This window comes from Genypterus blacodes, unplaced genomic scaffold, assembly GCF_046128005.1.
Source record: "Genypterus blacodes isolate CSIRO-AG114 ecotype Tasmania unplaced genomic scaffold, CSIRO-AGI_Gbla_v1 ptg000438l_1, whole genome shotgun sequence".
Lineage (NCBI taxonomy): Eukaryota > Metazoa > Chordata > Actinopteri > Ophidiiformes > Ophidiidae > Genypterus > Genypterus blacodes.
In genome coordinates, this window is record NW_027467208.1 from 3586735 (window position 1) to 3599010 (window position 12276).

Here is a 12276-nt window from a genome sequence, read left to right on the forward strand (position 1 = left end):
TACAGAAGGAGTGAGTGAGCAGAGAGGTGTTCTACATACAGGGAGAGGAGTGTGTTGGTCCAGCAGACAGTTATGTGCACTTGATTGATTGACCCCATATTTCAGAGGGAGCATGATCTCCAAAGAGCCTTTTTTTGTTCTTTTGATGAAAACTGGCGCCAGACACTGAGGCCGCTCTGCTGAAACAGACCGTGATTTACTGAAGCAGAGCACCATCCTGCATCTGTAAACTGAATCTCTGAACTCATATCTTCTCTGCATGAAAGTTAACCTGGCCTCCTTCTTACCGCAGGAATGACAAAACAGCAATTACGCGCCTTGATCCCTGACATAAAAAACACTAACACTTTTGAAATATGCCACTTGCAGCAAACTTCCAATGAAGTCGTCTTCCCAGGCCGCAGCACGCATGGGAGGAGTCTCGCCGGTGGCAGAGTTCTGCCTGGTGGGAGCTGAACCCGCTCCTTCCTCATTCACCGCGATCCTCGCCTGCTGTTCAGGCGGTGGCCCCGGAGGATTCACTCCGCCGAGAGAAGCGCTCAAGCACAGGCCCGCGTCGCCATCTCTCGCCGTTGGCGCCGGAGGTTTTGACACTATAGGGTACGGGCGGAGTCTCCGGCACCGGCGGTTGGAAGGAATGTGACACGCCGATGGGAAGGAGACTTGCAGCGGGGGAACTTCGGCGGTAGCACCCGGAGAGAGCGATACCCGTCGGGACAAGGAGAGGAGACAAGTTGTACTACAAAGTTAGGAGGTACGAAGTGGAAATATGGGCGATCCAAGTGCAGACTGGGGCAGAATAACTGTCGATACACACGTTCTATTCTATTCAAATGCTTTCGAATCTATCCTGATCTATAAGCAACCGTGTTCCAACCGTTTATTCAATTCTATTCCATTGTTTTCGATTGTATTCAACTGCTTTGTATTCTATTCTACTGCTCATAGAGATTGTTCCATTTAGATGAATAGAAATGGAAAAAGTGAAGTCACTTACTTTCCTTAACAGCTACTTGAAGCTTACTGAGGATTAAGACGTCCAGGTAGCTGCTCTGCATTGCAAAACCTGAACAGTATTGCTATTACAGACTAAGCACACACAGAGACCGAGACAATACAGCCTTTAACTGTATTATTTCAATTTGTGACTAACTAATAGAGATGGAGAAGATAAGAGAGAACGCCATGATGGCAGTGTTGGAACCAGGGTGAGTTGTGTGTCTAGTTTCATCAGTATTGTGTACAGTTAAGGAACAAAAGGCAACACATCAGGTTGTATAGGCACAGCCCTGTTTAAAAGCAGCCTAAGGTTTTTTCTGCACAATGCTGTCAACGCATTATGTTTACTTCAAGCCCTGTAATTTTGAGATAATTAGTGAGCTTGGTCTTTACATCCTACACTCCTGTACATTGAGCAAGGAGGACCAAATCATGTACTTACCTATAGACTTTGGTCCGAAAGGCTTTATTGCACACAGAGATATATTTGGTTTTACCTCCATTCATTCAAAGTGAGTCACTCGGTAGGAATATTCCAACATGTGGTTATAATTTGTGGGAAAACGTTTGCAGTGCCAGTTTCTGTGGGACGTCCGTGCCTGTGTGCTTATTATAGATTCCATCTCCTCACAAAAGCCTTATGTCCAAATCTGCACTCATTGAAAATGGCGCTTGTGTTGTATGCAGAGTTACGGATCAGTGGATATTTGTTTAGGTGTTATGATTCATTGATTTCTTTATTGCAAGTGTGGGGGAGGAGGGAACAGAATTAGAAACATTTTTTTGGTTTTGTTGGTCTTTCCGCATTAAATGATCACAGACTTTAGAGACTCTTTGAGCAGATGAGAAGAACCACAGCAGGCCTGTTTTTCCAAGTGTTTCTCTGCAAAACATAGTTGGAAAAAGCCATCTCAACTTGACAAAGAGAATATTTGTCCTCAGCTGTCGATGGTGTGGTATGTCAACTGTCATGCCGAGGTGATGATATACACAGAGACAAGTTGTGTTCCGTTGTCTGTTAATCTGACAAACTCGCAATGAAATGTCCTGACAGGAACATCAGAGGGCCACAGGCTCGTCCCTCCAAACCTGTTTTGAGGTATTCCTTTCTTCCAGCTATCACACTGAATTATCACACCAAATAATTCCACCAATAGAGGAATGCTAATCAATAGTGGTGTTTGCTTAGTGAGGTGTGTTCACAGGAGTGTGAGTGCTGAAAGAGAAAATGGGATAGCTTAGAAGTAAGGGAGAAATTGTTTTTTGGGAACTTGTGCAAGTTAGTTCTGATAGAGCCTTCGGATTTGACTCTGATTCACGTGTTGGGACAGATTTGCGCTTTCGCTGCCTCAGCAGTTCATGTCAGCGTTTATACAGGAATGCAGAGAATGAACCATCAACATGCTCGGTGGGCAAACATTGGGCACATCTGAGCACTGACTTGATCAGAGTGAACTAGCTGCAGTTTAAGTTCGTTGGGACTGCCTACCCTCTGCTGGTGTTGTGTTTCAACCAGGCTTTGTTTACGGTTCATGAAGGGCAGGCACGTCCTTCTTTGAGCAACAGAAAGCTTTATAACTAAGGGAAAGAGACAGTGGGGGAGAGAGAGCCAGCAAGATCCCTATCATCATGTGTCACTTTCTGTAGTTGCTATAACAACAAACAAAGCAGCAGTATTTGTTTGAATATTCTACCAGTCAGCCAGGTGAGGCGAAGACAGCCTGTCATGCTGATGCTTATTACTGTGCATTATCCTGCTGGGACCCAGGGGTCAGAGTGCTGAATAGAAAATCCAGTGACCCAGTTTCGTTGTATGGTTTAAGCTTACATCTATCTCTGGGTCAAGACTGCTCTGGTTTGCCCTGTGGTGATTGTTGTTGCTGCCACTCGATTAGAAAAACACTTTGTAGTATTTTGTAACTTGGAGAAAAGCACTTGCAGCTCTTTTCTGTTTACATTTGTTTGAACCCAGATGAGTGAATTGTCTGAGGTTTAACCCTCATGCGTAGAACAGGCAGGTACACATCCCTCCGTTTATGGCTATTATCACATTTGAACACGATTGAATTGTCCTGCTGCCTCAGCACGATTTGCTTGTACACGGAGGGAAGCCCCAGGCAAAAAGATTGCTTAAAATCAAAGAGGAAAAAACCATCAAAAATCTCATTCCTTCTTCCATATAAGAAACCTGGCAAGAGTGAAATTATTCCATGCAGGCAGCGGGTGCTCCCAAAGTTTCTCCCAACCCACCATGGAATTCCGAAAGAGAGAAAGTACACCGCAAGACGTGTATTTGATGGCTAAAAATGAGTCAGGAAGCAGGATGTCGGCCATTTTCTTAACAAATGAATCATCGCAGAGCAGCATGTTGCAAGTTAGCCTAAGGCTAGGCTAGCTGGTGACTCACCAGGCCACTGAATATAATGGGTTCTGCCTGTGGTATTAGGACTTGGGCCCTTTGCTATCAAAAACAATCTCTGTGTGAGCAACTTAACTGAACAACACATCACTCACACTCCTTAAGTCTGTACAAGCCTACAACACACCCACACTATATTGTCTTTGAGGTGGTGTATTTCCATGGTGATATCAACAATATCAAATACTTCCTCTTTTAACCACTGATTTGGGTGTTTAACCAGCTTACATTTTCCACATCAACAGTTTCATATTTTAAAATGAACCGTCCAGTGTGCAGCAGTATGTGACACATCGAAGAAACAATTAGGGGATGTCCCTGTAATGCATAATTGTGGGCAAGAAGCCAGTCTGGAAAATATGACTCTACATTAAACAATGGAATGTCAAAAACAGGTTCTGCGCATTAGTACCATCAGTACCAGTGCATATCTAGTTTAAGCCAATTCCCAAGTGCTTGGTTCCTAATAAATAAATAAGGGGTTGAACATGTAACATGTAACCCTCACATAGGACTGAAACCTACATTTTGTGTTCTGTGTGTTGTGAAGTTTCTGCTCGTCCAGTTTAACTGTCTCTGCCGATTCTTTTCTGTCTTCTTTTTTCTGCGCAGACTCAAAAAGTGTCCCAACAGGTTGATTCCTCCACATTTAACTGCCTGTGGCTATGCTAAGTGAATCCTATAGCTCCTCCACCCTCACCTCATTACCCTTAAACAATCACACTTTCATGACGTGGCATTCAACAATGCGCCTTTCACAAATCCGCCAAATTAGGTTTAAGTCTGTTCAGGTCGTGGCATAGTGAGCAGCACGCTCGCCCTAAATCAATGCAGCTGCTATGACTGACACAGATTTCAGGACAAGGTCTGAGTAGCAACTTGAACCATGACGCACCAGCATGGCAAGCTTGCTTTGCTGAAATATGAAAGAACCTGTCTATACAACTCTTCATTCCTGTCCCACCTCTCCTTTTCTGTCTCTTTCTCTCTACCAATTTTTTTACCAATCTCCCCACTGCCTCTTTCCTCTCTGCTTAAAGCATGAAGTTTGTTCTCAAACTAGATTGAGTTTCTGAATCATTGGTCCCATCATAAACATGACTTTTCGCTGTTGAATACTACTCTAATCTCATGTCTATGAGCCGTTAACAGGGTGTGTGACAGGTTTTAGTTTTACTAGTTTTGTTTTAATCCATACAATATATAAAGTGTAGGCTTACTGTCTGTGTAAAAGCTGTGTGGCACAAACATGATACAATGAAATATCATGCAATCAAATTCCATAAAATATGTTGAATAGTAAGTAATAAATAAATACTGTACAGTGAGATATTAGTTGGAAACTTTGTTTCTTTGTATATTCTTAATTATTGTCAAAAATTATAAATATAGCAGACAACTTACTTATTAAGCTGCTCTGTACCTAATAAACATTAATGTATTAAGTAATCCAAACACAAAAATAAGATAAAAAGTAATCATTGACTTATTTTTTATTTATTCATTGAAGTATTTTGCTCTTTGACTGAAGTGTAATCCTGACCTTTCAACTGCAGATGTTTCAGGGTGACATTGTGTGGAGGTAATGGTGTTGAAATGAAAGGGGCACTGATCATACTTTCAGTGCTGGACAATAGATGCTTTATTTAAGAGGTTATGCCTGCCTGTGTATCCAGTCGCACACCTTCTTCCTCTCACTTGGATGTTTAGTTGTATTATTGGTATTGTGTATCATGGGTGGAGGAGCAGCACGTTACGTATGTGCATTTATGTAGGTAACATGATATTTGTTTTGTGTGCCTAGACGCTATTCAGTTGGCTCTGAGATTCTTAGATACTCCGCTATCGGATTAAATTTAAATAATAACGCTTTAATAATAGCTTTGTGTGTGCATTATCTGAATTTATCAAAACCTGTTGTGTATTTCACTATTCAGAAAAATGACATCCATCATCCTGATATCACTGTAAAAGGACAGAGGACTGAAGTGATGACCCATTTCAAATATCCAGGGATCATCATTGATTCTAATCTGACCTTAAAAAATCAGTCTAATAGTCTATTCAACTCTTAAGGCCAATCTGATTGATATCACACCAAATGACTACTGTTTAAAGTTTTAAGACACTTAAGTGGCTAAAGGAGACTCAGATATGTTGAATACAATCCAGCAACCCCATGTTTGTATTTTTTCTGCCTTTGTAAATAAATACATCTCTTGTATTCACTGAACTACATGATTAATTAACTGTGAACGGTGCATAATCTTATTTTTCCCTGACCCTGCTGCACAGGTTCAAACTCCTTCTCCCTTTCCCCATCCTCATTCCCATACCCTAACCTTTGACCCCAACCCCTTGCCCAACCATGGCGCACCGGTCTCAGAGTTCATCGATTGGTGATAACCCCCTGGACCCAAACTACCTTCCCCCACACTATCGTGAGGAATACCGTCTAGCTATTGATGCTCTGATAGAGAGTGACACACAGGTAATACTATTTCTGAAAAGACTTCTCTGTGTATGTACCAATTAATGTTTACTTAAAGTACTTGGAAAAGGTATGCAGTATTTTTCTTTGTAATAATTTTGACCTCTTTGTGGTCACACCAGGGCTACCAAGAGTTCCTTAAGAGTGCAGATCTGGTCAGTTTTCTGGCACAGCCTGAAATTGATCATATCAAGAACTCAATCCACACACCCAGCCTGAGCTCCAGCCTCCCAGAGCTGACATACCATGACAAGGCTGTTGAGGAGGACGGTTCCTCAGACACTTACTGGCCTGTCCAGTCCGACCTGGCAGCTCCAGGACTGGACCTGGGTTGGCCGCAGACACAGCACAGCTTTGTTGGGCCGACAGAAGTCACCACACTGGTCAACCCATCTGACCCTGACATGCCAAGCATCAAGGAGCAGGCCAGGAGACTCATCAAGAATGCACGTCAGGTTAGTCAAAGGGAGCGATGGAACCAGGAGGGAGAAGGGAAATGTTTGCAAACTTGCAAATCTGGATTTTTCATGACAGGAAACGCTCCCATGATTTGATAACTTAACTCCTCATTTTTAGTTAAGTGTATGTCCTCTTTCTCTGTCTTATCATCAAATGTTATCTCTCCAAAAGATAACTTTGGATAAAATGTTGCCAGTGCCTTTGAATGGACTACGTAATCTCATTGTTACCTTAATCTTACTGTTTGTGTGCTACTGCCAACTTCACCACCACTCCCTTTTAACTGGCTGGTCCTTGGCTAAACACAAAACACGTATGCCAAATGTCACGAGCTGTCAAACCCGTCTGTATAGTGGGTTGTGTTTCTGTCTGTGTTCTCCATTTATTTACGAGTTAGTAGTCATTGCTTTTCTGTCTCATTAGTTGTGACAACATTTATGATCGTACCTGACGTTTGATCAGATAGAGGTGTAAGTGCCACTATTTCATACATTCATTCATACATAGGAGCCTGACAGGTGGTACGAGTCAATTATCTTATACACATTGGCTTCAGTTAAGCAGTTATTGTGCAAGTTCTACTGGTGCACACACCTAAAAATCATTTCGTTTTTTCTTATTTTGCAGATTATTATATTGGACAATTATTGTTGCAAAGATAATTTCAAATTATGGAAATAGTCAGGTGTTGCATTTTGTAAATTTTGTCACAGAACTAACTCTATCTTTTCAGTTTCCTGAGGCTAGTAATTAACAACTGGGAAATTAATCGTGGCTGGGAATAACCTCATTATCCTGAACAACTTCACAGGCTGACTTCCTTGTGTTTGCTTTTCTTTTACAGGTTGTTGCTGTGGTGATGGACACGTTCACAGATGTAGACATTTTTTCTGACCTTTTGGACGCAGCAGCACGTCATGTGCCCGTTTACATTCTGCTGGATGAGCAGGATGCGCATCACTTTGTTTCTATGGTCATCAACTGCAAAGTCAACTTGGACTTGATTCATGTGAGTTCTTTCACTACACTTCAAATGTGTGTATAAATGTATGAAGACTTGAAGATGAGGATTTGTCATGCTTTTATTTGTCTCTGATGCATAACTTCATAACATGTTTAAACTTTGGGTCTTACAGATGATCCGTGTCAGGACTGTTGCAGGAATAACTTATTATTCAAGGACAGGAAAATCATTCAAGGGGCAGGTGAAAGACCGGTTCCTACTGGCTGACTGCAGGGCTGTACTTAGTGGGAACTACAGGTGAGTCAACCGAGTACATTTGATTGCTAATACTACTATGCACAAATACGATTTTACCCACACTGGAAATGAAAGAGATGTAATAGTTTCCACTGTTTTCTATTATTGTCTTGTAGTTTCATGTGGTCGTATGAGAAGATCCACCGCTGCATCGCCCACCTCTTCCTTGGGGAGCTGGTTGCCACCTTTGATGAAGAGTTTCGAATTCTTTTTGCTCAGTCAGAACCTTTAAGTATCGATCTATCTGTTGTGCCACTTGCCACTGACACCAGCAGCAGTTATTTAAACAGCCAGTTTGGTTTGAAAAGGACCCAGTCTTTGCGCAACCCAATGGGTTTCCTCCGGCAGCCTGAAATTCCCTCTGCCTTCCCCTATGGAGACTCTGATCGAAACCCTAGTCTTTCTTTCCGGAGGACTGACCCATTCCGTCACACCATTGAACCTGCGGCAGGAATTACAATTGGGAAGTATTCACAGCAACAGTTTCGTCTGCAGCAGTCTTTCCTAGAGCAAGGAAGATCCATAGTGTCCAGGCAACTGGAGCTGAATACCTTCAAGAGGCACAGCTACGCAGAGGGAACCCAAGAGAACTACAGTTCATCCAGGCAATACATGAAGCACAGAGTCATGAATAATCTGGAGGAGACCAACTTCCACAGGTCACTGACACTTTTATATCTGTTTGTCTAATGTTTGATTTTGAAATCATAATTATGATGAAAGATATAAATGTACATGTCACTATCCATGTATAACCAAATAAATAAGACAATCTGTATTTCTTCACAGGGAGCAGAACCAAAGTAGCCATTATTACCATGAAGGACCTGGTTCTGGCCATGGACACTATGACAGACTTCGGGGTCTTGCTACTCAACCAGCCCTTGAACAGTATTCAGAATCAAACTTCAGGTCAGAGTTGGAGCCATATTCTGGAAACTTTGGCAGAGAATACTATTCAACTGAGGACCTCAGAGGACCTGAAGGACTACAGGGGCCTCCATTAGCTGGGAGGTATGATGGTGGTTCCTCCGGCAAGAGGCCAACCATAGGTCAGGCTTATGCCTGCCAGAGCTCCCCCACACAGCCCCATCCTCCAGAGAAGCAATTCTTTCCCAAAGAATCTAATCCAGAGTGCGATGAAGATTCAAGTGTTAGGGAAGGCCTAAGGAGTTGGAGGATTAACTCTTATCTCAGCACTTATGAAGACACAGGAGAAGAAGGTCTGGTTCAACCTTTGGGGCCTGATGCATTTGAGGACCCTCCACCATCTCAGCAGCCAACTGCTGCTGAAAGTTCAGCGATTTGCTTTGGGACAAAGGAGAAACCAAATGTTCCCTCCAAGCCAAGACCAGACATTCTGAGACCACGCTTTGGAAAACCCATCTTACCTGACCGCTCCAGTCAAGACTCTGCCCCAACAACTAAGGATCTCATTAGTGACTATAGGCCATTGGCACTGGAGAAAAATGAGAGGCGGGTGGAGAACGACAGGGAGAGAGAGGCACAGAAAGATGCTGTAAGAGAGTTGGGCGTGGACATGGAGGTAAAAGAGGCTCCAGATTTGTTCCTGTCCAAACATGAATCATTCCGATCACGTATTAATCCACTCCTTCAGCGCAGCTCCCGCTTGCGTTCCTCCCTTATATTCTCATCTTCCAAGGCAGAGATGCACAGTGGTAGCCTGGGTCTAAAATCAGCTACAGAGGAAGATGAGGGGTTGGACACAGTTCGCACCTCCTCGATTGTGGCGCAGATCCTAGAGAAGAGGAGGTCAATGTCTCGTGAGCCATTTGACTGGAGAAAGAAGGCTGAGGAAAAGAGGGAAAGGGAAAGAGAGGAGACAGAGAGACAGAAAGAAAAAGACGAGAAGGAGAAGGAAGAGATGCTCTTAAAAGAAAAGTGTCAATCAAAAGAGGAACTTCAAAAAACAATTGAAGGGGTAAAGGCTCCACCAACTGATGAGGCCTCTGTGGTCATGACAGAGTACTTCAAACATCATCAAGCATCATCTCCGAACATGACTGACCCAGCCAGTCGACTTCAATATTTCAAAGACTTGGCTGCCAGGAGAAAAGCCACAAAAATAGGGACAGAGTCGTCACTTAAAGCCACAGAGCCAGCAGAAAAAAGTCAAGACGTTTCTGACATACCTCTAAATACTTCACCTCCTAAGCTTCCAAGTGTCTTCGTCAGCCCGGCAGAACCTGAACCAAAAAAGCCAGACATCTCAACAAAACTTTCAGAACTCACTCACAGACCTTCAAGGCCAGCTACAAGCCAAGCCAAGCCATTGGTGATCCACCTGAAACCTTCAGACACATCAGCTCACAAAGAGGAGAGTGGGTCAGAGGGTTTAAAGAAAGACATATTCAAGTCTTTAAAGCCGCTTCCGTCACCTAAAATCTTCAGGAGAGATCCACTGAAGCTGAAAGGACTAACTACTCGTCGCAGCTGTGGTGAGGAGGTTCTGACATCAGATGCCACCGATGCAGAGAAAAGTGAAATGAAAAAGAGCCGCTCTCATAGTTCTTCAACTTTGACATTGGATGATTCAAAGGATGGACATCACAAAGTTATGGGCTCTAATACGTCCATCAATACTCTAGGGAGTGAGGGGAAAGGTGAGGGAAAGACACTCGACTTCCTCAAGAAGCAGACTCAGAGGTTAAAGGGGTTCCTTGGGCCCAAGGATAAAGACAAGAAATCTGCTGCAGATGATAGGACCATGAGCACCGTCATGGAGATCGCTGATGATTCGAGCAAAAAGTCAGGTTCATCCTCTAGAGACACAGGGTCTACCCCTGCTGACCACACCACAGCCAATCACAAAACATCATCAACAGGCATACCAGGTCCATCCCGATACCAGTCGCCTAACAGCTCTGTTCTGTTCAATAGCAACCTACGAGATGACACCAAAGTTATTCTGGAGCAGATCTCAGCAAACAGCCAGAAGGTCCGACATGAGCGAGAAGAAGCAGGAGGGGACAAAGATGGTGCAGCGGGAGAGAAGGGGCTGGAGAGACAGAACTCCATGAAAAGAAGTCGATTTCTGCGACCACAGGGCACCAACATCCAGGAAAGAGAGGGGTTGTTGAAGAGGATAGAGAGCTTGAGGAAAGAGAAAAAGGTCTACAGTCGCTTTGAGGTAATTTATCACCACAAAGATGTTTGTAACATAGCTAGAGAGGACTGCAAGATGTGACAGTGTTGTGAAATCTAGCACTTAAAAGTAATAATGAGGGAAAATTAAAGCCATGCATTTCAGATATGAAGATCAAATTCCATATTTAGCACCAGCAACAACAATATAAGCAGCAGTAGCACTAGCAGGGCACTCATGAGAGTGCATACCTCCCCCGAGGCCCAACAATCCTCTAATTATGGCTCCAGCTCTCTATCATGCAAACCACAAGAAACATACATCATTATCTTGGCTACTTAATGGTGGTTGTTGCATGTTTCCATCCTTATTTGGTACTTTATCCAAATCCGTAGCGTCCGCAATCACCCCTACTGGGAGATTACCTCAGTCTTTGTGTGCTTTATTTTAGATCTCTTCACTGTTCATCATTCATTTGACCATACCTGGTTTACTGCTTAGATAAAAGGGCAGTGATTGTGTTATATTGAATTCCATACAACTTTATTGTCCACAGAAAAACAGTGTGTTGCATTCACTGTTATCCCTCTTCTGTTTACAGATGGGGAATAGCCTGGCGTAACGAAAGATGGAGAAGCAACCTCTCGAAGACTATACAGTATATACAAGACGATCAAAAGACTCAGTGCTGTATGTGCCAAAGTCACGATTAAAGTACCTCTGTGGCTCTACACTGCAACCTTCCTGGATTTTCACATACCACAATGAAACTTGAAAAGACAATCTATAAAAACGCTAAAAGCAAAGTAATGTTTTGGAGCTCAGAATGTGCCTTTGTGCCAAGACCTGGTACTATTTTTTACCTTTTATGGTGACTGAGAGAAAGAAGAGTGACTCCACTTGCATCCTGGCTCTGTGGGCTAATGTTTCATCAAACACACAGTAGGGCAACTTTTACCTTTAATTGGGCTCATATAAATCTGACTGGAGAGAACACACCACTCAGACAGAAAGACGGCCAAAAACAAGCCTTCAGAACTGCCCTTCCCTCATAATGATGCTGTTTGTGTCTGTGTAGTTTGAACCTGATAACGTTAGGAGTGAGAGGCTGTCTCTGGATTTACAGTATGGTGGGCCGATGGCTGCCAAGGCCTGTACAAAACAGAGAACTATTATTAACAAGACAAGAGAGCAGAAATGAGGATGTAAATACAGTAGGTCTAGGAAAGTAAAGAGATGGGGAAAAGTGGGGGGGGATTTAGATGTGAGTAGATGTGGAAGAGTGAGACAGAAATGGCAGAATGGCATTTAAGTGTTGCAACAGTAAAGTTTTCATTGTGAACTTTGGCCTCTAAAGAGAGAGTACACACTTGTCTGTTAAGGTGTGGCCAAGTGTCTCAGAGATAAATGTGTGAAATAATCATTCAGAGGGCCTAAGCCTGCTGGTCAGAGGAGTGGTTTGTGTGTACTACTCATTGTATGTTATGTAAATAAAAATGTAAAACATTTAGCCCTAAATCACGAGAAACAGACATTTTCTA

At 43.1% G+C, this 12276-nt stretch overlaps 1 protein-coding gene across 2 annotated transcripts; it reads left to right on the plus strand.

Moving 5' to 3' along the window:
- The first annotated feature begins 410 nt into the window (after positions 1 to 410).
- fam83hb (family with sequence similarity 83 member Hb) lies at positions 411 to 11887 on the plus strand. 2 transcript variants are annotated; one of them, XM_076139336.1, is made up of 9 exons: positions 411 to 754; positions 5714 to 5909; positions 6032 to 6364; positions 7213 to 7377; positions 7505 to 7629; positions 7746 to 8288; positions 8419 to 10398; positions 10531 to 10780; positions 11337 to 11887. In XM_076139336.1, exons 2-9 carry the CDS (start codon positions 5787 to 5789, stop codon positions 11355 to 11357), a joined length of 3540 nt encoding a protein of 1179 aa, XP_075995451.1. In that variant the 5' UTR covers positions 411 to 754; positions 5714 to 5786; the 3' UTR covers positions 11358 to 11887. The 2 variants fall into 2 exon arrangements, with proteins under 2 accessions (XP_075995451.1, XP_075995450.1); XM_076139335.1 differs by having other exon boundaries at positions 412 to 754; positions 8419 to 10780.
- Positions 11888 to 12276: the final 389 nt, after the last annotated feature.